General features: G+C 35.9%; 1 protein-coding gene and 1 long non-coding RNA gene across 14 annotated transcripts in view; one reads left to right on the top strand and one right to left on the bottom strand.

The window, feature by feature from the left end:
• Nucleotides 1-25,738, bottom strand: part of Ctdspl2 (CTD small phosphatase like 2) — a 58,524-nt gene that overhangs the window by 4,976 nt on the left and 27,810 nt on the right. For 4 of the 13 annotated variants that reach the window (XM_063283736.1, NM_001409574.2, XM_039104968.2 and 1 more), the window contains 7 exon segments: nt 22,898-22,976; nt 20,120-20,231; nt 16,281-16,367; nt 6,481-6,543; nt 6,298-6,377; nt 3,317-3,443; nt 1,789-1,884 (listed from right to left, as the gene is read on the bottom strand). In XM_063283736.1, the coding sequence (XP_063139806.1) occupies nt 1,789-1,884; nt 3,317-3,443; nt 6,298-6,377; nt 6,481-6,543; nt 16,281-16,367; nt 20,120-20,231; nt 22,898-22,976 (644 nt within the window). 13 annotated transcript variants of the gene reach the window in all.
• Nucleotides 3,440-24,759, top strand: LOC134486142 (uncharacterized). Its single transcript, XR_010064880.1, has 2 exons — nt 3,440-4,316; nt 22,709-24,759. It is a non-coding gene; the product is annotated as an uncharacterized LOC134486142 (long non-coding RNA).

Below are 25,738 nucleotides of genomic sequence, written 5' to 3'. Positions count from 1 at the left end.
TAGAAGAGCTATGAAGGGGTGACTATGTATTAGAATACAACATAAAATAAACCCAAAATTAAAATCTTTTTCATCTTTCTTTTTATAAAACAGTTATGGTTGTAATACTGAATTCTATTTTCTAGAATTAATTGACTCATAGATAAAAAAAATAATTCCTGTAAATAAAAGAAACCTATCAAACACTGAACTCTGACAGACCTCATTTTAATAATTTCTAATACAATTCAAAACTGTTCATAGAAAACAACAGTGGTCAGTGAGGACTAGGGTTTAGGGCCGTGAGTGAGGCTATAAATTACTAAATTTGCCACCTTCCCCAGGAGAGGACATTATTTATTCTGCTATCGAGTACCCTGGCCTCCAAGGGAAGGATTTCTCTTATATAATCCATGAAGAGGGAGACTTTTCTGAGTCTTGGGTCTTCCTGGCTTCTTTATTATTTGCCTCATTTATCACTTAAAGGAAGAAGATGTTTAAACATCTTGACCTGATGGGAATAGTTATCACTCAAGAGGCAAAGGCAGGTAGATATCTAATAGTTGGAGACCGCCCGAAACAAACAAATTTCAGACCAGTCAAGACTACAGAAATAGACCCTCCCTCAAACAGCAAGAAAACCAAAACCTCATCTGGACCATTTCTTTGATCCATTTTATGGGACACTAACAAATCTCCTTTGAACACCAGCTGCATCATTCATTGGAGGCTCGGTACCCTGAGGCAAACCTTGGCAATTACAGGTGACAATAAATTTCTCTGCTTCTAATCAAAATCATTTGTTCACCAGGAACTCCCAAGTCACTAGCCTCCCAGGTGGTTGTTTTGTCTCACTCCACCAGGCAGGCAGGCAGGCAGGCAGACAGACAATCTCTCTCTCCCTCCCTCTCTCCCTCAAAGGCTGGCCTCAAACCCACAGATTTGTTAGCTTCTCCCTCTCAAGTGCTGGAATTAAAGGTGTTCCCACTGCTGGCAAGGAAAATTTTTTAAAAGACTTGGACTTCCTTATGCTAACTGATGCAAAGAACTGTCTGCACCTCTGGAGTATGAGTTCACTCTTAGGTTGCCAACAAGATTTCTGCAGGCTACTCTTACTGCTTATTTTTGTATATTTAATGACAGACTGGTTGCAAGTGCCTTGTAGATACTTTATCTTTTCGATATGCAAATAGAAATAAACTGAATAGAACACCTTTTTTTAAGAATTTCATTTAGTCCCATGCTAACCTCAAGCTCACTATGGAGGTTAGAATGACTTAATTTAACTCATCTTCTTGCCTCCACCACCTTAGTGTTGGGATCAACTGACCCACATATACCACAACACTGACAACTTTTGTTTCAATATAAGAATGAGATTAGTCTGATTTCTACTGCATATTATTAACCTTAATCCGGTTAAGAGCACCGGATGCTTCTTTCAGACTACCTGGGTTTAATTCCTATTGGACATGGCATATCACAACTGTCTGAAACTCTAGTTCTAGGATGTGTAACTTCTTCACAGAGACATGCAGACCAATAGCCAGTGCACGTGAAATAAAAATTAATAAATTAAAAACAAAAACAATCCTAATCTTTTTCACTCTGCCGCAGTCTTCTTAATTATTTGTTGTTGCTGCTGTTCTTTTTCAGTCTCACAACTGGCCTCAGCCTGATGAGTCTGCTGCCTTTGTCTTCCCAGTAGGTTTACAGTTAACTTTAAAAGTCAATACACATAGGGATTTTTTTCAATATAGTTCAACTAATGACAACAACAACAAAAAATCAAATAGGCAATATACTTACCAGTTCTACAAGCTTCTCCAGAAATGGAATCAATTTTAGGAGTTCATTGTCATTTTTATCCATAAACCAGCTTTCTATAGGGATTCCATTAGAAAGCTAAAACAATAAATATATAATTAAGTTCTCTTTAACTACACTAGCCTGCATAGGAAAACTAAAGAAGCAGCCTTACATGACTACAGGTGTCAAGTTCCACTGGAAAGAAATGTGACTAAGGCTTCAGCACAGCTCAATAATTCAAGAGAGAGCTAGTGAGTAAATGAAGCTCACTGATTGTTCAGTGGGCTCACTTCCTCAGGGAGTACAAAGTCAATCAACAAAGAAGGTCCACTAACAGACGCATTTCTGCAGTATTCACTCAAGTAAGTTACTAGCACAGTGCTAGTTGTCCTGGACTAAAGAGATATTTCCAACCTAAGCACTATCAGAAAGTCTATGGGTACAAACTCTCACACAAAGACCAAGCCTTCCTACTCTTGTTTGTTTTGCTCTCTTTCTTTAAACTTTCTGCAGTCCATGTTCTACTCTTTAGGAGGAATCTTGCTCTGTTGCTGAGGCTGACCTTATGTGCCTACCATTTTTCTGCCATCACCTCACAGTGCAAGTAAAATAGTACAGATACAGGGTGAGAAAAGCACTGTAAAGAAATATCTTGCCAGGCCTGGTATCTTTACCCCAGCACTCTCAGGAGGCAAAAGCAGGCTGACCTCCAGTTTGAGGCTGGCCTAGGCTACATAGAGAGAGCCTGTCTCAAAACACGAAAACAAACGAATGACCAGTATGAGTCCTTTAGTGATTCAGCTGGTAGAGCAAGACTATAGAAAATATTAGCAAAACAGAAAAATTTTGGGCTGAAGAGATGGCTCAGTGGTTAAGAGCACCCGACTGCTCTTTCAGAGGTCCTGAGTTCAATTCCCAGCAACCACATGGTGGCTCACAACCATCTGTAAGGAGATCCGATGCCCTCTTCTGGTGTGTCTGAAGACAGCTACAGTGTACTTATATATAATAAATGAATAAATAAATCTTAAAAAAAAAAAAACAGAAAAATTTTGCTAAAACCACCTAAGAAAACACATCAAATTACTTAAATCAATAGATTAGAATACCGATCATTTTAGTTTTCAAACATGTTTATAACTATAATTTCATAAAATATCAAAGTGCTATTAAATGATGCACAACCCTCTAATTCTATTTTCAGATTTACTACATAAAATTTTCTTAATTTATGTTGTACTTCATGTAGAAGACATTTTTCATAAGTTCTTTTTTTTTCTTTTCTTTTTTTTTTTTTCTATTCTTTTTTTTTCAGAGCTGGGGACCGAACCCAGGGCCTTGCAAGCGCTCTACCACTGAGCCAAATCCCCAACCCCTTTTCATAAGTTCTTATCTACCTGGCATTCCTAATCCTAAAAAACAACTAAGCACACAGAAAAATCCCATTTTTTTCTATCATAGTCTTCTTGGCAGCAGTTATGGTCTTTATATTTTACCCAACTGTTTTTGATAGGAATCTTCTTCCTACCTGATAGGCAAAGGCTTGTGGTGAGTTGTCAATTATTATAGTTTTAGAAAGGTCTCTTCCAAGGATATTTAAGTCCTTTATATAATTTCCTTGTACACAAACACAATGTTCACGGAAAAGCCGGTGCCTACACAAAAATAAAAATAAGTTTTAAAATATATACTGAAACATTCACATACCATAAACCTTCTAAATAGTCTTCTCTCGGGAAGCAAACTGAAATACAATTATTGGGTCTAAGCTGTGGGCTAGCGTCAGTATAAAAATTCATAGCAATTATTAATACCTTAAAAAGAAACCCAAATACTACAATGATTTAAAAAATGTTGGTTTACACTATAATGTCATAAATTACAAAAGGGAATTAAAACTCTTAAGTTGTTTTTGTAATTTAATTACCCAGGAAAGCTCAGCTCAGATGCAGCATTGGTTATCAGCGCGGTCCTGCTTTTTAACAAATTTTCCAGATGGTTGACTGAGGCACAAGTGACTTGCCCAAGGTTACAGTAAGTCTGTGGTTAGCCCCGTATTGGAACCCAGGATCCTCCTGGCTCCCAGTCCTTTGCTCTAACCAGTAAGCCACACAGCCTCCCTATCCCTGTATATGCCAGGATAGAAAATATAAGAAAGTATGTTTTTGTATTGGAATTAAAATACATTTTTAGTTTTCCTTATAGTTTTTGAGAAAGGATGCTTCCTGCTGAGGCCAAAGCATTCCATCATTTCAACTTTACCGAAACACCCATTTTTTAAAAATTTTGTGTGTGTGTCAGGAAGAATGAGAGACAGATTACAAGAGAGAAAAGGAAAGAGGGAGAAGGGGGAGGGGCTTCAAAAGAATGGTGACAGTTGCCAGGCAGTGGTGGTGCATTCTTTTAATCCCAGCACTCAGAAGGCAGAGACAGGCAGGTCTACGGAATGAGTTCCAGAACAGCTAGAGCTACACAGAGAAACCTTGGCTTGAAAAATGAAACCAAACCAAAACAACATCAAAAAACAGGTTTAAGTATTATAAAGATAAACTAATAACCAATCTTACGAACTAAATAGAAAATTCTGTCATTTTAAAAGCTATTAAAAGTTGTAAAGTCATATATACTAATTATATAATCTGCATTTATAACCATATATCATCCTCTAAATATTACTGATAATTGATTTATACGTCTTTTACCTTGAAATGCCATGCCTTTTCTTTGAGTTCATCTTGCTTCCTAATCCTAAGCAAATCTTTATGAGCAATATACTACTCATCTCTGTTCTTTTAGTTTTATAATTTCTAAAAAGGAATCTTTTCAGCTAGGAGTGGTAGTGCACCCTTTTGTTTCTAGCACTCAGGAGGCAGAAGCAGGTGGATCTCTGAATTTGAGGCCAGCTAGGGCTACAGAGTAATTCTTTGATAAACAGGAGGGGAAAAAAGTATTTTCTACCCACCATTCTGTCCAAGTTCAACACTTAAGAAGCACGCCCAACTCATTTTAAAAATCCAGCCTGAGTGGCAATGACAAAGAAGTCTCAGCCACTAGTCACTAAAGAAATAACTGATTTATTCATCCCCCACGTTTTCTCTCTTTCCTATTTTTGATTTTTCAAGACAGGGTTGTTGCCCTATCTGTCCTGGAATTCAACCAATTCCAATCTGTTCATTTTTTGTTCTTCTTAACTTTTTCAAAATCCAGTTTAATAGAATAAATCTAGGTATTATAGCACAGTGTAAAATCATGATTATTCCCCAGAAAAAGGAAAGCTGCAAAAGTATCAGGACCGTTCTGTTCACAACTTTTGCTAGAATAATAAATAGTAAACAGACATCTTTCAAAGCAAAATGTAAATTTATATACTTTTATCAATGTTAGATACAGTGAACATTTATTACGGTATACTTCAGTAAATAGAAAAAATTAAAAATCTTTAATTTTTAATTTAAAGATCAAAGTTTAAAAAACTAAGTAAGTGCTCACGGGGAAAAACGGTTTTAATATATTTGCAATCGCTCAAAAGTTGTTTTGAGTTTGTTCAGACCATGTCTTACTACTGTACAACTGAAGCTGGCGTAAAACTCAAGAGATCTGCCAGCTTGTGCCACCATACCTGGGAATAAAATATAACAGTAGTAACAAGATTTAAGATTTATAACTAACGGGGTTGGGGATTTAGCTCAGTGGTAGAGCGCTTGCCTAGCAAGCGAAAGGCCCTGGGTTCGGTCCCCAGCTCCGAAAAAAAGAAAAGAAAAAAAAAAAAAAGATTTATAACTAACACAATATGGGAGACACTCAAGAATCAATGCTCCACTTAATAGCTGCTGCAAGCTTCTTACGTCCCCTTTCTCTACTCTTGATCACTTAGTCAGCCTCACTCCTGAACCTCAGAGCAAAGTACTCTCTCTTCAGGTGACAGAAAAAATGGAATTGATTTTCAAAATTCCCAAGGCATCCTGCTAACCAGGAACACACTCCATCTGCTAGTTAATAGCATACACAAGGAACAGAGTCCAGATTAGAATAACCTGAATGATTAAGCAAATTTTAATTTCCAGCTAGATGCACGTATCATTTTCTTTACACGGGAGGAGGTAAATCTGCTATTAAATCTTTTCTATGATACTTTTACTTTTCTATGCCATTACAAAAGCAGTACAACAGCATTATCTCACAGACATGGGAAACAAGGTCACAGTGAAAATTTCCACCACCTCCACCCTGCTCCCATCCCCATCCCTGGAATTCCCAAAGAAATGAAAATATAGATTTAACAGTGAATAAATATATTTGACTTTGGAATCCTTTAAGGAATGTCTGTCTGAGGTTACATAATTAGGAACTCTTAAAGAGTTCTGGGACTTAAAACAACTCATTTACCATTTGACACAATAAATCTCTATAGATAGTAGTCAGCCGAAAATGGCCATTAAAATTAAATAGAACCAAGGTAATTGCATAGATGAGTGACAGACATTTCTACTATTTCTTAATTAAATTTACCTGACCAGTTGCTTTTTAGGGTCTAGTATGTTCAGTAACTTGTCTGCATACACCTTCTTAGAAGCAGTAAAAAGAATGATCTACAAATTCAGGGAAAAGAAGTAATCAATTATACATGATCTAAATATGGGTACTATATTGAATAAAATAAATTACACAGGTAAATAGTCTAAGCAAATTTACCTCATACATCTGAGACATTCGCTCCAGGAATTCCCTGAAGAATGGTCTTAATCTCACATAAACCTGAAGAAACGCAAAGACACTTTTCAGCAAATAAACATAAAATAAAAAACATCTTAAGATATTGTGCTCTAATTTTGGATTGTATTATAATTTAAAAGTTCCTATTTTAAAGCAATAGAAATATTTACTGAGTACTACTCAAAACAAATATATTTCATGTACCAAAAGCACTTAAGACAGTCTTTTAGAGAGATAGTAATTATTGTTTTATTTTTAATACCAAATACAACAGAACTTCACTGGAATGTAATTTCAAAAAACATTTCAACTAAAAATAGAAGATTTCCCTCATTATAGATTTTGATCCACCAAATCATCTCCATCTTCCAACCAGGTAGCATCCATCCAATCATTATGCAGGTTGTGTGTCCAGTTCTAAGCTGACCTGTCTCAATGACCTTCCTCAGCAAGTACTCAGAATTTCTTTAAACAAACACCTCTTGAAAGCACTGCTATCTAATTTTTATATTAAGATAAGGAATAGTCAAGAAGGTAGTATCTGGATTGGTGAGTTTAAATACAGCACGCCCTTTAGTGTAGAAGGGCAGGTTTGATAACAACTAAGATTGTAAGTACACAAAGCAACACTTCTCAAAGCCACTGCTCAGGATATATTAAAAAAATATGCGGACTGAGACAAAGTTTCTCTGTGTTGTCCTGGCTACCCTGGAACTTGCACTGTAGATCAGGCTGGCCTGAAACTCAAGAGATGTGAATCCTGGGATTAAAAGTGTGTGCCACCACCCGGCTATATATTATCCAGTTTTTTTCTTAACACTGTTGCTCTTGTACTCTGCAATATTCAGAAAAAGCACACAAATGTAAGCCATAAGTAATCACTCAAACTACACTTCCCAGTCTGCCATTTATATTTACTTGGTCACTAAATTTTATAAGTTTTGTACTCCCCTGAAAGGTGGGTATTGCTTTCAGATACCATAAACAAACAAACAAGCATGCAAGCAAGCATTCATTAAACTGAGTTAACTAGACTGTGACATAGTACAAGCCTGTGCTGAGTATACATTTAATGCAGGCTTAGTTTTCAATTTCAATTCTGTCATCTACATAAAAATGTTTCTGTGACAAAAATGCCAGTTCTGGGAATGTTTTATGGTAAAACAGGGAAAGCATGCAACAAAGAAAATCACAAAAAGTGACATTTTCCAATGACTCCAGATTAGATTAAACCGTAATTGCATTATACATATATGTTTGTTATCATGCTATTATTATCTTTAACTAAAACATACATCTTAGAATCTGACACTGCTTTCAGAATGAAAAGTAGCACTAAAGATGGGAAAGTACACTGCTAGTGTTTCCTTCACCCGAGAACATAACGAGTAAGAAGAGTTGCCCATCAAGGTTCCTATCTGCAGAACAGATTCACCACTTTATCAGAAAGGTATCACAGAAAGGTTGGAAGACAGATAACACAGTGGTTGATGGGGAAAACATACTAGAAAAAAAAAAAAATAAGGGTCAGGTCTTCAATAAGACCATAGGGAGCTAGCTGTACCATGTGACACAGACACAATCATAAGCAAAAATAGTAGAGATGAGATACAAACCCAAAACTGCCTTTGTTATTAAACGTGAGCAGGAATATGACAGTCAGCAAGGCCTAAGTTCTGTTCTAAAGGAATTGAAAGTATGTATAATATAGTCTCACTTGTTTATTAGATCTATTTGCTGGAGGCAAGGTGTGTACATGCCACACCACTGGTCAAAGGACAACTTTCAAAAATCCACTTTTTTGGCCCAGCGATCAAACCCAGATTGTCAGGGTTTGTGACAAGTCTTTTCCTGCTGAGCTATCTTGTTGGCCTCAAAAGTTTAGTCCTTAACATTTAAAAGTTCAATTCTTGTTATTTATTTATATCAGGTCACACAGATAGACATGTGCATCATTTTAAATGCTTCAAACCTGATTCCTCAAGTAACCATTAGCTCTTTTCCGTTTCCAAACTTCAGTCTCATAAAGGATTCCATTCTAAAGTATCCAGTCCTCATTTTCTACCAACTATCCTCCTTCAGACTCAGAGCTTTTTGTTTTATGTTGAGACAGAGTCTTACTGTGCAGCCCAGACCAGTCTAGAACTTACTATGTAGCCAAGATGGCTGGATACAGGGGGTAATCTTTCCTGCCCCAGCCTTCTCAATGCTGATGTTACAAGTGTGAGTAAGCAACCATGCCCAACCAAACCTATCTGCAAACTCACAAAGACCAAAAGAATGAGTTCACTCTACTTTTCTTTTCTTGCAAACCTACAGCAATGCTACTTAATTTAAATCTCTTCACAACAAACCACATGTATTTTGGAAAAAAAAAATAATGCCTACTGGTAGTAAAAAGTAATTATCTGTAAGAATGACAATCACTCAAAAGTGAGCATTTGTGAATATTATGCCAAATTTCTAAATATTAGAAACATTAGAATCTGCTGGGTGGTAGTGGTGCGAGTGTATGCTTCTAGTCACACCACTCAGGAGGCAGAGGCAGGCAGATCTTAGTGAGTTCGAGGCCAGCCTGGTCTGCATAGGACAGCCAGGGCTACACAAAGAAAACCTAGAAAACAACAAAACACCAATAACAAAAACCATTAGACTTTATTAGAAACTTGTCTTACTAAAATTTAAATTTTATATAGAAGAATTACATAAGAAAATAGTATACTACATTAACAGCACTTGACAATGAATAATAGCTTGTTTTCTGCATCTTCCTTGGTATCATGTCCATGAAAACTCCCTAACTATATGTACATGGCTCTAAAATATACGAACAGAGTCATAGTAAAAGTCAATTGCTTCGAAAACTACTTAAAAATTGTTAACTCTAGATAAGTTCAAATTTAACTTATTTATATTTGTTTATCAAACTTTCATCTCTTAACAGGACCAAGAATCTTCTTAAAAGAAAAACTTTACATGAGTTTTAAGCACAGACACTATGATACTAACATTTAAAACAAACAAACAAACAAAAAAAACCTTTCACTGGCCATGGTGGCACACACCTTTAATTACACTTGGGAGGCAGAGGCAGGCTCATCTCTGAATTTGAGGTCAACCTGGTTTACAGAGCAAGTTCTAGGATGTCCAGGGCTACACAGAGAAACCCAGTCTCAAAAAAAAAAAAAAAAAAAAAAAAAAGTCTTCAGTATATTTTTAAGAATACCCTTTAAACTTATTGATATATAATTTTAATTTTTATAAATAGTAACTTTATAAGGTGGGATTATTTGGTCTAGGTTTACATGTGTGCTCCGCTTACACAGGCCCTGGGGTCCGTTAACAGCACCGAAAGAAACATACATTAGAACTCACTGGAGACACAGGCCTTTAACCCCACTACTCTAGAGGTGGAAGCACAGGATTTCGTTGAGTTTAATATCAGTCTAAGCTACATTATGACTTAATGTATCAAAAATAAGAGATAATTAGCGAATACTTCTTATTTAATAACTGGAGACAAGTATAGTTGTCCATGTCATCTCTACACATGCGATCTCTGCACTTGGGTAGCAGAAAACAAATGACGCTGAAGTTTTTGAAGAATTAAATGCTGTCATTATCTGGGGAAAAGGTTCTACAATGAACAGATACATAGTTTCCTCATCTATAAATGGATCCCAATGTTATAAAGGTTAGATAATACACATAAAGCATTTGGAATTGTGGCCACACATTTGAAGTGATAAAAGCTGTTAACTATTATTACCTACCTCTTTATTTAAAAGTAACCAGTCACCAGTAGCCAATATTATTAAATGGGGCAGAAATGAACAACCAAAATTCTAAAGAGAACATACAGTTCTTTTAAGAGAACCCAGTCTCTTAAAAGAGAAATACTATTGATTCCACTAATGTTTTCTTAGCATTAGTATCAAACACAGAAACAAAGGCCAAATCTTCTCCCAGGATAGAAGACTACTCTAGTAGGAGCCATGGAGGGCTCAACTTCAAAACCCACATCATCATTTGCTTCACCCAGTTCTAGTGAGATGCATGCAGACAAAGTATTTGTAGAAGGAATAAATATAGGGATGTACAGGGAAGGGTTGAAACATCAATCAGTTTCTCCTTAACTATGGAAATAGAATTCAATCTGAAAAGGGATTCAAATAGGATAAATTGAAGTTTAATGTATTCGTGTACATGATTAAATTGTCAATGAAACATAAATGTTTATTATGGAAAAATGGCCATTTATTTGTACATAAATTTAAGTATATAATACATAAATAAAACTTTTAATGACATATTAAGAGAAACTGCAATTATTTTAAGAGCAAAAAGAAAGTAAGTAGCCATGTTAAAAAATGTTGCCTTTAAAAAAACACTCTAGTATATACCAGAATGGTGGCTCAAGCCTTTAATCCCAGCATTCCAGAGGCAGAGACAGGTGGATATTTGTGCTATTAAGACCACCCTGATCTACAAGGGCACATTCTAGACCAGTCAGGGTTTTACAGTGAGACTGTCTCCAATAGCAGCAGCTGTAGTAGTAATAACATCAACAATAACAAATCATTCTAGCAATCAAACTGAGGGATTATGAGTTCTAGGCCAGCTTGGGCTCCACAGTGAGACCTTATCTCAAAAATACATAAAGTTAAATAAAATCACTTTTAAAAACTCTAAAGAGGGCTGGAGAGATGGCTCAGCAGTTAAGAGCACCCGACTGCTCTTCCAGAGGTCATGAGTTCAATTCCCAGCAACCACATGGTGGCTCACAACCATCTGTAAAGAGATCCGATGCCCTCTTCTGGTGTATCGGAAGACAGTTACAGTGTACTTATATATAATAAATGAATAAATCTTAAAAAAAAAAAATCTAAAGATAGTGGACGCTTCAACTTAGTGGACACTGTAATCAACTGTCAGCTGCTAAGTAAGAACGTTCTATGTACAGTCCATCTGCTCCTCCCCACTATTCTATAGCCCAAGCAAACCTTGATTCCACATTCTCCCTGCTCAGCCTTCTAGGCTTCAACAACAGGCCTGTACCTTTCACCTGTCTGGCTATACAATCTGAGTTTTTTTCAATGAATCATTCCTAATTTGAAAGAGATACTTCAAGAATTACCAATGAAATATATTTTCTAATTTTTGATAAGGAGAAAATTGTAAGTTTAATTTCTATCATTTTAAATTTAAATATTACTAATAATTATAATGAAAACATAGTGCCAATGATTACTTAATGAGAAGGATGGGAAAGTTTAAAATTATTCTGATATTGTTTTTAACACTTTGTAAAGTAAATTACTATTCACATACTATTCTCTCCTAGTTAAAAGTGACATCAATATTAAATATTAATAACCTCAAATATTATATACAGGCATAATTATGTACAAATATACACACTTATATACAACAAAATTAAGTTTATAAAACTCAGCAACAAAATAACTCTTTAATTATGAAGTCAGAATTTATAAATTTTATAAAAGAAAAAATGTAGTCTGGTATTTACAACAGAATTTTTCACTTATATATATTTTTCTCTTCATGTAACAAAAGTAAAGCTGGTTTTTCTAGGAAGAGTTAGAAGCCATAACTTCTAATTCTCTCTTTGTGGTGTGAAAAATATCCTGAGCTATATGATGTCCAAGAAAACAAAGTAAGAAGAGGCTGAATTTTGCTAACCATTGGGTTCTCTATTGGCCTCTTCCCCCCAACTTTCCCCATAAAAGCAACTTCTACCAATGAAAGAAAGCATCCTTTACAAGAAGCTCCCTACAGCATCCTAGCTCCTTGAGTGCTTACCATAGTCTGATTTCTGGACAGCTGACCCAAAGTTTGTTGATTTTACTGATCCTCAGAAAGCCACTCACTGGCTAAAGTCTGAATGGTGAATACAGTCAAAAAATCAGATGCCCCTGCCTTACTGTACAGAATGAGGAGATGGACAACACAGTTGCGTTTGATGCACTGTGGTGAGACATATGAGGTATCTTCTTTGTCTTCAATCAGCCACATTTGGGCTGAGTAGCTCTATTACATCTTCAAAAAACTGAGCTCCAGTTCTTGATGGAGACAGAGGAAGGTCATTGAGGAGGTGTTTCAGCTCAAGAGCTAAGTGAAAAATGTCTTTTGATTCAGTTCTGCTTGTGGATAGCAGTCATCTTCTGGATGGAAGAGGGAGTGAGATGACCTAGAGTCTTGAATTGGTGGATCTGCAGGAACAGAAACTAAATACAGTGGAGACCTCTTAACTGAGTAACACCATGAGATGGATTTCCTGACAATGTGTCAATATTAAACTAACTACAAGTTTAAACGTGCATTGGGAGTGATCATGCACCTGTTTTTTCCAAATTAAATGCATCTCTACCATTTTATGAACAAATTCTCAATCATTATGCAACAATCTTTTTTTTTTTTTAGGAAAAATGTGTATTTATTAAAAAGTACAGCAATTCAAATAATCTGTACCTTTTATGAGTCTAAAACCCTCACTTTCAAGTCAGTTCTTTCATATTTCTTATATACACAAACGAGTCTGTCTACTTCATCTATCATCAGGAGTAACTGGTCACCTTTGAGATGGACCTTTTGTTATTTCTCCATAAGAAATAGACATGTAAATACTAAATTTAGACTTGAACAATTCGTCTGTCTGAAAATTCTAAGGGCAGTATTATCTAAACTAACCCCTATTCACCAAAGTAAGAAGAGTACATATTATGAGGTATGGTAAACTAAAGTATAGTAACTACCTGGAAATTCCCTCAATCTTAAGAAAGCCTATTACTCGATCATTATCAAATTTTCATTATAAAAATAAGAATTCCAACGAATATTGGATTACTTCCCCCTAAGAATTTAAGTTTATAAATTTATAGTATATACTCTCATAATTATTAGATCATAGGTCAGCAAATTAGGGCCTGTTAGCCAATTATAGCCTACCACTTACTTTTTAAAATATTAAATTTTATTCGAACACAACCATATTTTTGAATAATTTTGAGACAGGGTCTCACTATGTAGCCCACTCTGGCCTCAAACCAGTGATCTTCCTGCCACAGCCCCCCCTGTACTGGGACTGCAGTGCTGGATTACAGGTGTAGGCCACCACTTCTGCTCATCTCCTTTGCATGGATGGTTTGTTTCAGGTTGGAACAGCAGAAAAAGTGGTTGCAACAATAGCCATAAAATCTAAAACTCCTAATTTAGATAATTATTAATGTAGATTTAACATAAAATCTAAAACTTGAAACTGTTTTGAAGTGAAAGAAAAATAAAAGGTAGAATTGAAATTAGATATAGATGAACCTTTACAGGCTAAACACAAACTAAAAGTAAACCCCAAAAGAGGATACTTATCTTGCCTTGATCCACAGCAAGAAGCTAATTCTTATACACTCACTGACACACATACTCACAGACACACATACGCACACACGAGAATGGGATGCTACAGAACAGATATATTTAAGAACATATAGATAAGTAAGCGCCATGGATGTGCTATGTAAATTTCACCTCAACAAATTATTTTAAAATAAGAGTGTATACAATATTTTATGGGTTTCTACCTCTAAATGAGCCATATTACATTACAGTGGTTAGATATGTTAAGTTACATCTTACCTAATAATGTGGTTTCTCCAAAATCTCTTAGCTCATCCCAGACCCTTGTGTATATTCTTCTTTGCCAGTAGATGGAGACAACACCACTGAAAGTTTAAAAGACATCATTCCCTGTTTAAAGGGAGCTTGCTGGTCTGAAAAAACTGAGGGGAGTCCTAAACCAAAGATCTCTCCGTTTTTAAAATGTCAAACACAAATCCAAGGGAAGTTACCCATTTATTAACTATGGACAATCTTTACAAGTCTAGTTGAGGGAATTATGTCCTTCATAAAGTAAATTAACCATAATACTAAAACTGCAATCATCTCAACAGCTTCTAAACTCAACCTTCCTGCTCACTGCTATTTAAATAGCTGGGTTACTTTTTGTTCACTTTCAGAAAGTGCAACTCAAATATGTGAAAAGGAAGTTTTTGGAATTCTGTAAAAGTAGATATAATATATTCTGTATAGCTTTCTAAGCCTTTTATTCAAACAAAGATAATTATCCAGGTCCACGTTTAAAAGAAAAAGCAGAAATGGTGGAAGCAATAAGAAAAATTTCAATATAATATATCCATACTGAAAAGAGCCAAATCAATCTATTTCCCACATTTATTTCACTACTCAAAAAACAAAAACAAAAAACTAACAAACAAAAAAAAAAAAGCAAAAGAAAAACCAATCCTAAACTAAAACCACCACCAACAAAACTACACACAAAACAACCCAGAAGTCATCTGTAAGAAGTCATAAATTTCAAATTGAGAAATTTAAGAATTCCCAAATAAGCTTTCCTTTTGAAACTCAAAGGCCTAAAACCAGTTTTCAAAGTCATTCAAAAATGAAAAATAAAAACCAAACTATAAAGAATAAACAACAAGGCTACTACACTGAAAACAGAGCACTAAGTCATTGCTATATTTCTTACGTTGGACTTCAGACTCCTGTCCTTTAAGTGGATTAAAGATAAGCAATCTATCTGGCAGGGAATAGCTCACTCAGAAACCAAAGAACAATTCAAAGTAAGAAAATCTTAAAATTTTATTTTATGTATCTTTTCCTCTTCCCTGAATAATGTATCAGGACTAGCAACACTTTAAAAGGAGATACTATTCAGATATTATAATACCCATCTAGATTAAATTAAAATGAAAATCACTAGTAAAATGAATTCTCATGATTCATGACTACATAAAGTACTTGGCAAAGTAGCCCTGAAACAACTATTTAACTCTAAAATCTTCTAATTCCTGCAAGACAGCTGAAATCTACTTAACAAAAAAAAAAAAAAAAACAAAAAAAAAACAAAAAAAAACAAAAAACACTTTCTCCTTGCCCACCAAGAGCACATACAAACCAGGGACTTGGGCATTACCCACATAGCAAATGCTGCAGCTTTATTAACCCCTGGGGTTGCTTCCTCTTAACAAGAAATTTTTGACTTTTTCCAATCTTTCAGCAGCTTATGTTTGTAAGGGTTATGTGTATGTTTACAAACGCAAACACACAAAAGGCTTCTGCAGTTCTTAAAGTATACTCATTTCTTAGTTATGCCAATCCTCGGATGAGAAAATTCTAATGAAAGTATGGCCAAAAGATAATCCCCAGCAAACTCTTAGCATCATTTATATTTTGCCCTGTAACCTGTCCACCAAAGATGAGAAAAATGCTCGTACCTAATGTACAGCAGTGACTGCAGAGGTCCTGAGATCTGTGATTAAATAAATTAGGTATACTGAATTGTAATTTTACAGATAACATTACTGTAGCAAGTAAAAATGACCAACAAGGAGTGAATTTATTAATTGGAATTATGGGAAAAAAATAAAGACAAAAAACCCCCAGGTTATCAACCTGGCAAGTTGTTCCCGGGGATCTGTATCAGTGTTCCTTGCCTCCATCTGCTGGCAAAGATTATGAAAACTAGTAGAGATCACAAGGCAGAAAAGTTAGTATTTTTTTATTACAAAGTAATGTTTCACGTTAACTATCTAGCATAATGATTCTGTGTTAATAAACCACTAAAATATTGATAAAACTACTAATAAATCTACAGAAAGACACACTGAACATCACAAAAATTTTTCTTCACTCAGAATGTCACCTAACAGTTTTAAAAATTAGGCTTAAAATGTCTTAATTACCTGATAAATGACATCTTGGAAAAGGACTGGAAAAGTTAGTGCTGCATCTTCCAGCTCATTCAGACTGCAGTGCACTAGCGTTTCATCCTTAAAACAAATGCAAAGAAAAACAAAACATTAACAGAAACTTCAAACAACAGTTTGATGGATGTACCATCACTCTTTGGCATTTATGTTGTATGTGATACAGCAGAGTAGGACAGAGTTCCGGTAGCTCTCATACACTTCTTAGAGCAGGAGCAGCATCGGAGCCTCCAGAAGCGTAGCTCTATCTCTGAGGAGTCACACTCAGTGGGCTATGCTCTGCGCTGTGATAAGCTTCTCAGCTTCTTCTAAAGCAGGCTCCAGTCTAAAACCACTGCCTGAGTTATGCAGTTTTAACTTTTTGTTAAAGAACATGTTACTCCTCTTGTAATTTAACTTCTTATTTAGTTTTCTAAAGACAGTCTCACTCCATAGTCCAGGCTGACCTCAAATTCATGATTCAGTCCTCATATCTCCTGAGTGCTGAGGTTAAAGAACCACATGTCACCACAATCAGCATATATACTAACTACATTTCCTTGCCATTAGCTCATGAAAGCTTATAATCTAATTACTTGATTTCTCATATAACTCACTTTCAAACTTTCTATGAAAAAGAATTTTAATTTAGGATTAGATGTTATTTATACCGGAGTATACTTCATCAACTAAATACCCAATGAAAACTTACCATATTTGAATAACAGATCCTGATTTCTTATCAAGAATAAGAAAAATAAGAAAGCAGTTCAAGAAAAATGTTAAGTCAATACATTTCTCAAAACCTAAATGTTAAAAAGGACAGAGGATATAGGTGAGTTGGAAGAATCAAGCTCTCGAATTGACTCCCAGTACCACATTAACCAGGTAAGGTGGCATGTGTCTATTATTCTTAGCACTTAGGAAGGAGAGGAAGGAAAACCAGGTCATCTTTGGCTACATAATCAATCCAAGGACAGCTTAGGCTATCTCAAAAGTAAAATGTGCTGCCAGTAACCACCCTCAAATTTTTCAAAGGGCTTATTAAAATTGTTGGATTATGTTGGTACACACCCTTAATCCTGGCACTTAGCAAGCAGGGGCAGACAAAATCTAGGAAGCAAGGGCTTCACAAAGAAACCCTATTTCAAAAAACAAGATCAATTAAAATGAGAAATGAATGTCCATATCTTATAATTCCACATTACTAGATGCTGGTTTTTTTTTTTTTTTGTTTTGTTTTATTTGTTGTTGTTGCTGTTGTTTTGAGACAGTTTCTTGGTATAGCCCTGGCTGTCCTAGAACTCACTCTGGAGACCAGGCTGGCCTCAAGACATCTGCCCACATCTGCCTCCTGAGCACCAGAATTAAAAGTATTCACCACCACGCTTGGCTGGCTGGCTGGCTGGCTGGCTTTCTTCCTTCCTTCCTTTCTTCCTTGCTAAGTCTCTAAATAAACATGTGTATATGTGGGTATGTGTGAGGTATGTATTTGGGGCACAGGGGCAGTGCCTTGCACATGCTAAGCAACTTTGCTACCACCACTGAACTATATATTCCCCAACCTCTTCTTTTTTCTCTATGTAGTTAGCCACTCTATACAGTCAGCCTTAACTCTACTTGCCTCAGCCTTCCAACTGCTGAGTAAGTGCTAATATAACATACTGGGCTCCCTGCTAACACTACCAAAATAAGAAGCCAGGTGCGGTGGCATATGATCTCAAGCACTTGGAAGGCTGAGGTAGGAGGAGTGCAATAAATTGAAGGTTTGAGATCAGCTTGGTCTATAAAGCAAACGTTGGGCTAACTTGTGCTACACAGCAAGATCTTGTCTTAAATATCACACCCTTAGAATGAAAGTCAAGATATCTTAGTACTTATAAGGCTAAAAGAGGAATAAGGGTTCAAGGCCAACATAGGTTACACAGCGAGACCTGTAACAAAGGCAAAAGTGTGTGTGTGTGTGTGTGCGTGTGCGCACACTCGCGCAACTATCACATACTTGTAGGTATATGTTTATATATAGCAAGAGCAAATAAAACTGCATTTTCAAAGACTCCTAGCATCTTAAGGTATAAAAATTCTTCACCTACTTCAATAAACTATTTGTTCTCAGACACTTCTTTCTCCCTCCGCATTAAACCTTCACCTTCCAATCAAAATATGGCTAAATTTCATTATAACTACACCAAGTCCTAAATCTCAAATGTAGCAAAATCTCTAATTTCTCCTTCCATTTCTTCTTCCTGAACTAGTCATGACCAATTTTAACTTTTTTCTTCTTCTCTTAAAATATTTTAGGATTTTTGTTTTCTTTTACATCTCTGAATTATAAAGGCTATGAAGTATAAAAACATAAATATCATGCACTAATTAAAAATCGTTTGGTGAGTGGCACATGACTTTAATCCCAGCACTTGAGAGGCAGAGGCAGGGTGGATCCCTGAGTTCAAAGCTAGCCTGGTCTACAGAGTAAGTTCCAGGACAGCCAGGGCTACACAGCGAAACCCTATCTCAAAAAAACAACCAAGGAAACAAAAAAAGCAAAAGAACTGGCTTTTCTTTAAAATAAATTTCTTGAGGATTAAATCACATTTCTATTCATGAGACACTAGCAATAAAATGTTTTCCAGCACAGTGCATCAGATATACCTTTTGATGGTATCAGAAAACTATAAGCAAATAGTAAATGTGGTATACAAACACACACATACCAAAATGGGTTAGCAAAAGATAGGATAATCAATTCAAAGTTCTTTTTTACTTTACTTTACATTTATAAAATGTAAATTTTTTTCAGACAGAAGTCTTGCTAAATTGCCTGGCCTGGGCCCAAACCTTCACAAGCTATTCTTGTGTCTCAGTCTCAGCCGCTTCCATAGTTCAGGCTACAAAGCATATAAAATCACGCCCCATACCAGGTGTGTAATATATAAATTTTAAATCACATCAAGGTGGGGAAAAAATCAACTATTTAAAAAAGTTAATTGGTAATTAAATACATTGAAAAATAAACAGAAAAATAGGGCTAGGAATAGAGCTCAGCTGGTGAAGGGCTTTAGCATGTAAAATGCCCTCGGTTTATTCCTTAATACCAAACACTGCATGGTGTTACATACACAGCACACCTTAGATCCCAGTACGTGGAAAGTGAAAATAGCAGGTTCACAAGTTCAAGCTACAAGTACAATTTGAGGCTGGCCCTGGCTATATGAGACCTTGTCTTAAGTGGGGAACGGGTAGAAAAGGACATGTTCTTATGTTAACTTACTGAAGTCAAATTGTATTTGATCAGAAAGACAAGATTCTAAAAACAAAAGGAAATCTAAATTCCAATACAATCAAATCACAGGAGCTTTATGGTGCTGGAGAGATATTCAGTAACTAAGAAAATCTGTTGCTCTTACAGATGATCTGGGTTCAGTTACAACCATCCATTAACTCCAGTTCCAGGGAACTGTTTCTATTGTAGGCAAAATATAAAAATAAATACAACTTTTTAGGCAAAAGATATAATGTAGTATATGCATAGTAAGACCCTGTATCCACCCAACATCTCAAAATATAAAATCAAAATAAAATTAAAAAAAAAACACACACACATACCAAAATGGGTTAGCAAAAAAATGTGGGTCTCGAGAATGTAAAGAAAAACATTCATTTAAATGCAAAAGTAAAAAGTCTTATTTATTTTCAAAATGTGCCCGTCTCAAACAAACTAGTCTAATGTTAGGGTGCCTAAATAAAAGCATCCTCAGAATGTAGGTATGACTGCCTATTCATTTGTAGTCTGAACTTTAGCCCTTATTCTTTATGCTAGTAAAGATGCCACTCACCAGATCTAAGACCAGGGAGAACTCCGGTGTGCTTCTCGTTTTCAGAGGAAGAGCAGGTTTCCTATTTAGTTGTTCTTCTGTCAGAGGCGGAACATGTTTGATGAAATAATAGCTATAAATCAAATTTTAAAAAAATTTCAACATTTCTATGTTTCATATATATATAAAATAGTACTAAATTCTAAATTTTAATTAGCTTATCATATGTTTAGCTATAGAGAACTTGCCTAGAATGTGCAAGGCTTTGGGTTTAATCCTTCAAGAACAGAATAAAGCAGGTTTGTGATGGCTAGTCTTTTATATCTACCTCACTGGATTTTATTAAATTGGCACAAAAGGAAGTGCTATGCCAGACTGAATTTTAAATCATAACTAGACTCAAACACATCTTCATTAATCCTAACTGGAAGAATTAACCCATTTTCACCTATAAAAAGTAAAGTGTGCTTATTCCTGTAGTGTAGCTGTTCTCAACCTGTGGGTCATGACCCCTTTGGAATAAAAGGAGTCTTTCATATCAGATACCCTACATGTCAGATATTTATGTTATGATTCATAACAGTAGAAAATTATAAAGTAGCAATGAAGATAAATTTATAGTTGGAAGTCACTACAACATGAGAAACTATATTAAAGGGTCACAGCATTAGGAAGGTTGAAAACCAGTGCTATAGTGTAAAACTCCAGGCCTCAGAACCCAGTGAATTCTTAGATAGTATTTTTTGCATGCTGATAGTAGTATAAATGGTTTCCCTGAAAAAAAAAACAAAAACACCTTCTGAATTACTATGCTGTCTCAGCCCATCTTCTAGACTGAGAGCACAGACGTATGCTTTGGGTCTAGATTCAGACATCTGTTTGGATCATACTGGTAGCAAAACACAAAACACTGACTATGTAACCTCTTTTCACTACATATTTGGCACTGAGATGACCATGTGACCTTTATTAAATGCATGTTTGGCTTTGAGAAGTGCTCTGGAACCTTCTTTTCAAGATCATGAGTTGATCCTCTATATTGTGGTTGGTAATCAGTATTTCTTTGCATGTCACAACTGATTAAGAAAAGTTTTTGGGGTTTTTTTTTTAGCTCAGTGGTAGGTAGAGCACTTGCCTAGAAAGCACAAGGCTGGGCTGGAGAAATGGCTCAGCGGTTAAGAGCACTGACTGCTCTTCCAGAGGTCCTGAGTTCAAATCCCAGCAACCACATGGTGGCTCACAGCCATCTGTAATGAATCTGATGTCCTCTTCTGGTATGTATGAAGATACCTATAGTATACTCATATAAATAAAATAAATAAAATTAAAAAAAAAAAAGAAAGTGCAAGGCCCTGGGTTCGGTCCTCAGCTCCGAAAAAAAGAAAGAAAAAAAAGTTCTTTGATGCTTAGAATAAGGAAGTCCAAAATGACATATTTTTTTTCTTTGCCATTAGCTCATAAGGCAAACACTTATCAAGCCTTTTAACTTTTCTGATTTATTTCTATTATGACTGCTGAGTACATACTGAGTTACTTAGTAACTTCCTATATAGTTGTAAGAGGACCAATGGCAATGACAGTTCTCAACTTGGTTATTGTCATCTTTTGCTAGCCAGTCACTCCCTCTTCCCCTTCAAGTTCCAACATAATTTACTATTGATGTTGTCAGTGTGTCGTGTTTTACAACACATTTTCAACTCAAATGAGAAAATGGCTTGAGTTTGCTTTCTGTTTTGTTATCACCTCTGTAATATAAAATAAACATCAAGGGCTGGGAATAGTGAGCGGCTCACACCTTTGACCCCAGCACTTGTTAATTTGAAGCCACCCTGGTGTACATTTTGAGTTCCAGGCCAGCCAGAGCTACACTGTGAGATCCTATCTAAAAATAAACAAAAAGCATAACTTAAGCAATAAGTATTAGCAAAAGAAAAAAATGTAAGAACTGTCATTGAAATGATGTACAGTATTTCCTCATTTATATATTCCATACCAAAAGATTTATTTCAACCATGCTAAGGATGTAATTATTTTTGCAACAATCTAACAGGATCACCTAGAAAACTAGAATTCTGTGTGTGTCTTAAGGGTGTTTCCAAAGATATTTAACTATGGGCCAGGGTCCCAACTGAATAAATATCAAAGGTGAAAGCTAGCCAGAGTCTTCCCTTCTCTCTGCTTTCTGACTGTAAATACACTGTAATAGGCAGCCTCCAATTGCCTGATACAATTAGCATGGTCTCACTGCCACATCCCCACTATGCTGGACTCATCCTCAAGTTTGGATGCAAACCAAAAAACCCTTCCTGAGGTATTTGGTCACAGCAATGAAGCCATAAATAATTCAACACTTAACCGAGTAAACTAATTTAGAAAACATGTAAGGAAAGTACATAGATTAGTGTTTCCAAAAAACTCATGAAGTACTAATACCCACTGCTCAAGGTCACAAGCTCTTTGTAAAACAGATGTCTCTATTCATGAGATTATCTCCCACTTCCAGGCTGGAGTATCCTACAAAAAATGCATCTAATGTTCCTAGACTAGCAAACATGTATTGAAAAAATATAAAGCCTAAGTTAACAATGCATACTGGTTGTCTGCCCTTAGGAATGCCCAGATGAATGAGATGAGGTCCAGTGTCCAACATCATGACAGTCTCCTGTTATGTGCTGCTGACTTGAAAAAGTTGAAACTCAATATCCAAAGTAAGATCTTCTGCTAGACAAATATTTCCAATTTTATTATGAAAACTGAAAATTTTTGAAGAAAAAAATTGATAACCAGGAAACAACTCACGGGTCAAATACTTCCCAGTCTTCCTCATAGGTGGCCTCTGCATGAGCTGATGAGTAACCACTCTCGGGAGCTACTGGTGCTATTTAATAAGAGGCAAAAAAAGGTTACTTTCAGTCATCTGTCACAAAATACACATTTTTATTGTTTCTACAAGGAGCTTTCTGTATTTTAGATTAATGACCTATCTTTACAGCAAATTTAGTAAAACAAATGACTACATCCAAAGAAAATTACTGCTATGGGTAACATGCCTAACTACAACATGGCTAGTAAATTAGGATGTCGATCTATGAACTAAGAAGAACTAAGAAGAAATCTACTATTAATAGAAGATAATATTCAGCAATAAAAACAACAACAAAAAAAATAGTGTGCTAGTTAGGTTTTTATTAAGAGCTAGTGTTCTTTTAGAAGGGGAACCTCAGTTAAGAAAATGACTCTATCAGACTGGCCCACAGGCAAGTCTGTGGGAATTTTCTTGATTAACTGTTGGTGTACAAGTATGTACTATGTACTATGGGTGGTGCCGCTCTTGAGAAAGTGGTCCTGGTTAATACAAGCAAAACAAACCAAAAAACCAAGGAGAAATAATAACAAAGTTCCTGTGCAGCCTCTGCTTCAGTTTCTGCTGTGAGTTGGCTTTTGTTTTATTTTTAAGGTTTTTTTTTTTTTTTTTTTTTTTTTTTGGAGACAGGGTCTCTCTATAGTCCTGGCTATCCTTGAATTAAAGCCTGTGCCACTACACCTGCCTGGCCCCTAAGTTGCTTTTTATACAGCAATAAAAAACAAGCCAGAGCAATCAGTTTCTAAATGGACAGTATTTACATGTGCTAGTAGTAAGACAGAGAGCTGTTACTTATATGTAGTCAGTAATACAGTTGTAAAATCTAGACCCCATAAGCACTCCTTAATCAGTCCACTAATCCTGAACAGAGATGCAACTTGAGCATTATGTTAAGTAAAACGAGCCAGATAAAAAGAGCACATAAGCTCAGCATATGGCTGCCACGAGAGGCTGATCACCAGGCACAGTTTCAAGCAAGAAGCTCTCATGTGCTATTGGACCAGGACTGCAGATACAAAAACGTACTATATCAAAAAGCTAGAAAAAAAAAATACGGCAGGTTTAGCCTAATTTAAATATTATAAAATGTACATGTGAATAAAACATCACATAGCACACACCTCGTCTCCCCATTTGTGTCTGTATGTAGATAGAATGTTACTGTCTTGTTTTTGTTATTTTGAAACAATGTCTCACTAGGTAGACCAGATCAGCTCTGAACTCACTATATAGTCTAGGATGGCCTCAAATTGCTAATTCTCTTGCTTCAGCTTCCCAAGTGCTGCAGTTATAGGAATGCGCCACCATCCCTGCCTTTTCTTTCTTGCTTAGATTTATTTTACTTTATATGTATGGCTGTTTTGTCTGCATGTATGTATGTGCACCACGTAATGACCGGATCAGACACTGTTTGATCCCCTAGAACTGGAGCTACAAATGTTTGTAAACCTGAACCCAGGGTCCTCTATAAGAGAAGGAAGTGTCTCTAACCAACAAATGACTCAGTCATCTCTTCAGCCCTAATAGCTCTTATTGTATAAGACAACAATCTTCACTATTAAATCAAGCTGGCCTCAAACTTTTGATCTTTCACATGTTGGCAACATACGTAATTTTTCTGATATCACGTAAATCTAAAAGAAGGAAGGTAAGGGGTTGGGGATTTAGCTCAGTGGTAGGGCGCTTGCCTAGCAAGCACAAGGCCCTGGGTTCCGTCGTCCCCAGCTCCGAAAAAAAGAAAAAAAAAAAAAAAAAAAAAAAAAAAAAAAAAAAAAAAAAAAAAAAAAAAAAAAAAGAAGGAAGGTAAATGGGAAGGGAGAAGGAAGCAAATAGGATAGAACAGGAAATATAGGAAAGGAAACCTAAGCACAAGGAAGAGCCCAAGAAAATATATGTACATTTGTTCAAGCTTTGTTTTTTTTTTTTTTTAATGATCATAAAAAAGAAAAACTTGGAAGCTAGAGAGATGGCTCAGCAGTTAACAGCACTAGCTGCTCTTGCAAAAAAGCAAGGACCTGGAGTCAGTTTTCAGCTCCCATGTGGTTTATATTCTAACTCCAGCTCCAGGGGGTTTGATGCCCTCTTCTGGCTTTGAAGAAACCAGTAACTACAAACAGTGCAAAGACATACATGCAGGTGAAACAAATACACATAATACAAAATAAAAATAATGAAAATGCTTTATAAGGTGTGTGTAGAAATCAGTGACTTAGAAAACTTTGCTACCTCAAAACAATCCAGAAGCAATTCCATATTCTGTGTCCCATGAGACAATCTATTTCAGATATATTAAAATGAGAATTTTCTACAATGGTAATTTTAGCTTATTCCAAAGAAGAGGGCAAAAGTGCGTGCAAGGTAAACAAGTAATGTCTAAATGAGACAAATGTCTAAGTGGTAGGGCTGTAGAGATGTCACTAAGCCCAGCTATTTATCTCCCTTCAGCTGTTTATTTTTTGAGATGGAGAGTATAGCTATGTTACCCAGGATGGACTTTAATTCCTCTGGCTCAAGTCCTGCCTCTTCAGAAACAGAGGCAGACAAGTTTCTGTGAGTTTGAGGCCAGCCTGGGGTACAAAGTAAGTTTCAGGATATTAGGGCTACACAGAGAAATCATGTCTTCAAAGTGCACCCACCCCCCCCCAAAAGAACTTTAAGTAATAAGAAGTAGCATTTTTACCATTCCTAATCACTTTCTATTAACAATACTGACCTCTCTACTTATTTATATACTTTATTTATTCTGACTTTGAAACAAAGTCTCTCTGTGGTCCTGG

The sequence above is a fragment of the Rattus norvegicus genome, chromosome 3 (genome assembly GCF_036323735.1).
Source record: "Rattus norvegicus strain BN/NHsdMcwi chromosome 3, GRCr8, whole genome shotgun sequence".
Taxonomy (NCBI): domain Eukaryota; kingdom Metazoa; phylum Chordata; class Mammalia; order Rodentia; family Muridae; genus Rattus; species Rattus norvegicus.
The sequence above is the reverse complement of the archived record's forward strand: the minus strand, read 5'-3'. Positions and strand labels throughout refer to the sequence as shown.